A 4,389-nucleotide genomic window follows, 5' to 3' on the forward strand; every position below is an offset into this window, starting at 1 on the left:
TGGTAGTCCATATATTGGCTATATGATTATTGTATGGATGTAATGGTCATAATTGTGTTGGTAGTCCATACATTGGCTATATGATTATTGTATGCATGTAATGGTCATAATTGTGTTGGTAGCCCATATATTGTCTATATGATTATTGTATGGATGTAATGGTCATAATTGTGTTGGTAGTCCACATATTGGCTGTATGATTATTTTATAGAGTTGACGTATATGTCGTATATCAACATACTGGGAATAGCTGTTGTACATATAATATAATAACTAACATGTAATTTCGATGATATTGTAACTGTATAGATTTCAAACATAACCATACACAAACAAAACTTTACCATTATAACATTATTATTTTATTTCTATGCATTTAGAATATTACAGATTGAGGAGCTTTGATCTTAAATTCACAGTGAATTCTAATGTACATTAGTTTGCAGGATATTACTATAGTTTATCCAGGGTATGTCCAAAACAATTCTTCTGAACGTGATATGTGTATTAAATGAGCATTATTAACAGTAAAGAGAAGGAAACTTATAACACCCAAGATAAATTGATAATTTGTTGATAGTCACCGTCGCTTACTTATCTGGATGGGTCGTATGACCTGGTAAGCCGTCGCTAGAAAAACAAAATAATAATAATAATAATAATAATAATAATAATAATAATAATAATAATAATAATAATAATAATAATAATATAAACACTTCTCACGTTTTCCATGTCGCTGCAAAATCGTCTGGTTGATTTTCATACTTAATATCGTCTGAACCATACATGTCATCGTCTTGTTCACCATTATAAATACCACATATTCCTTCCATGTGACCTCTTAGGACACTGTGCCCTGCTATATGCAGCCTTAAAGCTCTGTCCCAGAATTTCATTTGGATTTTCTGACAATTTGGAAAGATGTAGCTAAACTCATCTAATCCACTTTGGTCACCACCAGGCTGTAAACAAAAGTGAAGATTATTATTCGATATAACGCTGTTATGTGACGTCAGCTACAGATGATGTTGTAAGAATTGAATACATGATGACGTCACGAAGAGAGTTATCCGGTTTCAATAACTTTTTTTCTCACGTGTCACAGTCCACTCAAAAACTCGTATTAAACCACAGCATTACCGATTCTGGCTATATCTTGCCCCTTATTTATAGTATCGGTTCCCCTTTAAGGATTACTAGTACTCACAACATTGGTGGTATCTATTGTCCCGTCATTTCGTCTAGTAAGCGTGATAGTCTCAGTTCCGTCTATGAGGAAGATTTTATGGAATATATGCCTTCTCTTATTATGGTGCTGTACGAGCTCAAATTCAATTTTAATCTGGTCGCATGGAGTATCAAACCCATAAACACGGGTTGCTAGGTATCTCTCTGGCTCTCCAATGAATTTGAATTTAACCTGATCAAAAGTACTAACATGAGGATCTCCGTGAATTTTGCATTCACCACATTGATGACCTGTAATAACAAATCACCAGAAATCATCAGAAAGTTAGTCTAAGTCCCATAAATGTACATATCAACAAAACCCTAAGTTGTGTTTACCCACAATATACCGACTACAGATACACATATTTGATTATGTAGTTACATTTATCCCATGTATCATGGAAGTCGCAATGTTTTGATTTAGATAAAGGTTACATGGATTACACAAGTTACAGTTTGTCTTGTATTGCTCTGTTTCCATGGGCGCATTTACATTTGGTGTTGCGTGGCGTTTTTAAATATGAATTAAATTCGCTCAAGATAAATTAGTTTTCGCTACATTAAATCCACTTGAATCATTGTTTTTTCTACCAAGTTCGTGAAGTAAAAACCTATTGAAAATACTCAAAACATCAAAAAAGTAAAATTAAAGTGAAATATAGCCACATAAAGATGACCAAATCTTACCGAAATATTGTTTTAGACACAATTACATGGTCAAAGTGGCCATACACAAGGGTAAAGTTACATGTAATGCGATTTGAAAACCAATTTCACTAATAATCGCTATTTGTGCTATTTCTTTGAAATCAGTCATGTGATTAGGACCATAAAAGTGTAATGACATATAAAATCATCAATGCGATGCCGTCAGAGAAAGGCCTCTCAAGATGCCGACACATTTTACATTTCGCCCAGTGCCCTCAGTAAGTTGTCTTCTTTATCGTAATCCCTCAGGTTTGCTTGAGAAAACTGGTTTTCAATAAATTGCGCCCTCTGGAGATCTGGACGCAACCACGCGGTCATCTGCTAGTATTTTTACTTGCAAGATTCAATGTACAATGCCAGTATACGCGTATATGCAATGCTTTCAGTATCCACATCTCGCATTTCGGTGATGGCCGTTAAATAAACTGTTTAACGATAGTTCATCCCTGTGTTTGGATAATAATTTAAGCCATTTTGCGATAACACCGGTAAATACCTTTGACGAATAGATTTATGACGAAAACAGCGTTCTATGCTCAAACCTGTTGATCTGAGTTTGTGTGGTGGTCCGTGCGCCCGCATCTGTATCAAACACGTCTGGACCGATGACACATACATCAAACATACATATTATGATACATAAGCACGTGCACTCGTTCAGCGACCAAATTCAGATGGCAGTCATCAAAATCAAGCAACTGTGTCATTTTGGAATCGGGTCATTCAATATTGATGCATATATGGTGCTGTACACAATTTGGTATTATTTTCGTTTCTGACAAGATAGGACGGAATGGCATGGAAATGATACATGCTACCAAGAACTTTATATATAGTACAATGTATAGATAAAACATGAATATACGACGTTTTTTATGAAAGCTGTGGTTATGGTTATATTGTTGTACTTCCGGATACTTTTACTGGGAAGATTGTTTTGAAGGTTTTTTCTTAGATTTGTTTTACTGTTTTTGGCTGCAAGCTGTCTAACTGCAGGAATCATAGAGATATTTGATTTCCATTTTCTACTCATTCATTTATTCTAATTTATGTGTTATTATTTACCATATTACAGTGTTGGTTGATGTTTTATTATGATACGTTACGTTTGTACTTCATATTACCCGCCATCAACATATAAAACGTGCTTGATTAATACAACAGCAATCCGTTTCCATCCACCCAACACAAATATAACTCAGTAACAGTGTTGTTTTGAAAGTTCGTATTGCACGCATCAAACCGGAAGAACAACATTAACAACAAAAATAATTATTATTTTATTATTACTTACCTGGAGTTATATCTTTCCAGTAACTAAGGTTGTCACCTTGAACAAAATAAAAAATGAGCGTAAGTTTATAGAACCTTTCGTGTATATATCTCCGGGTATGTAGTTCTTGTTGTCTTCAGAAATGTAACCTGTCTTACTTTGTAAGATACCGCAGTTATATGCATGACTTTACTACATCTACAATCTAATCTAACTTACATGTCGTAAACAGTGAATAGAGTACATAATAAATAAGGTAAGCAAAAGATCATATTTGTAAATATTTATTCACAGTGCAAACAGCAGAGTAAAACAAACATAAATATTTAGTTCAGATTTTTACTTACATTCTACTAAATATTCATGGTCCCTGGCTTTTCGGTTGAGGGAAGTTTCTTCCTCCTGTAAGGAAATATAGGAATATACAAGCGTTAGTTGGCACTGCATGGGAAATTTAGTTATCAGTCAGTAAGAAACTAAGTCCTTTCTTCGACGGACAATGTTCACATTTTAATAAACAGAATAAGAGCGGCCATACATGTACTACAATGATCTGTCATCTCTGTTAATGTGTGTATTTAAGGTAATCTATGTAGCATTAAGATTTGTAAAAGTATCACTAAACAATGTAAGAAAAACATTATACAACAAAATTGTACCAATGAGAAAACGTCTAAAAATATATTTCATAATCCGTGGTAGAAAGATGCTAAGAAGTGATATCCGGTATCCGAAAAAAATTGAAAAAATAAAATAAATGTGACAACGTCTAGTGATTTTACTCACCATGGTTGCAGCATAGCTAGCGCCCAAAACACAGAGTACGGTGATAAGGGTTTGGTAATGCATCATGAGTTCTTTGTCTTGTCAACAATGAAGCCGAAGTCACACTGAGTAGTGTTGGTTTGGCCTGTTGATAATAAACATTTCGACTATTCCATTGTTGTAAAGGGGGTGCAAACCTATTTATTCGACTAAGTGGGTGATTAGTAACTGGCACGCACGTGCCACGTGCCACATAGTAACTATGGTATAGATTAATTTGTGGTTGTCAGTGATTAATTTAGACATGGAGTTCACTTAGGGGTTGACTAAAATATAGAAAATGCAAGGCATGAGATGACCAAACGTGTCAAATCACATTGTGTTAATAATAAAATCCAAGTTTGTGCACA

The 4,389-nt window shown here is 34.4% G+C and overlaps 1 protein-coding gene across 1 annotated transcript; it reads right to left on the reverse strand.

The window, feature by feature from the left end:
* Positions 1-339: 339 nt before the first annotated feature.
* LOC100378004 (BMP-binding endothelial regulator protein-like) lies at positions 340-959 on the reverse strand. Its single transcript, XM_002731384.2, has 2 exons — positions 727-959; positions 340-630 (listed from the first exon to the last, which is right to left on the reverse strand). Exons 1-2 carry the CDS (start codon positions 897-899, stop codon positions 591-593), a joined length of 213 nt encoding a protein of 70 aa, XP_002731430.2. The 5' UTR covers positions 900-959; the 3' UTR covers positions 340-590.
* Between the last annotated feature and the right edge of the window lie 3,430 nt (positions 960-4,389).

Source organism: Saccoglossus kowalevskii, chromosome 11 (genome assembly GCF_978046115.1).
Source record: "Saccoglossus kowalevskii chromosome 11, keSacKowa6.1, whole genome shotgun sequence".
In the NCBI taxonomy this organism is placed as follows: domain Eukaryota; kingdom Metazoa; phylum Hemichordata; class Enteropneusta; family Harrimaniidae; genus Saccoglossus; species Saccoglossus kowalevskii.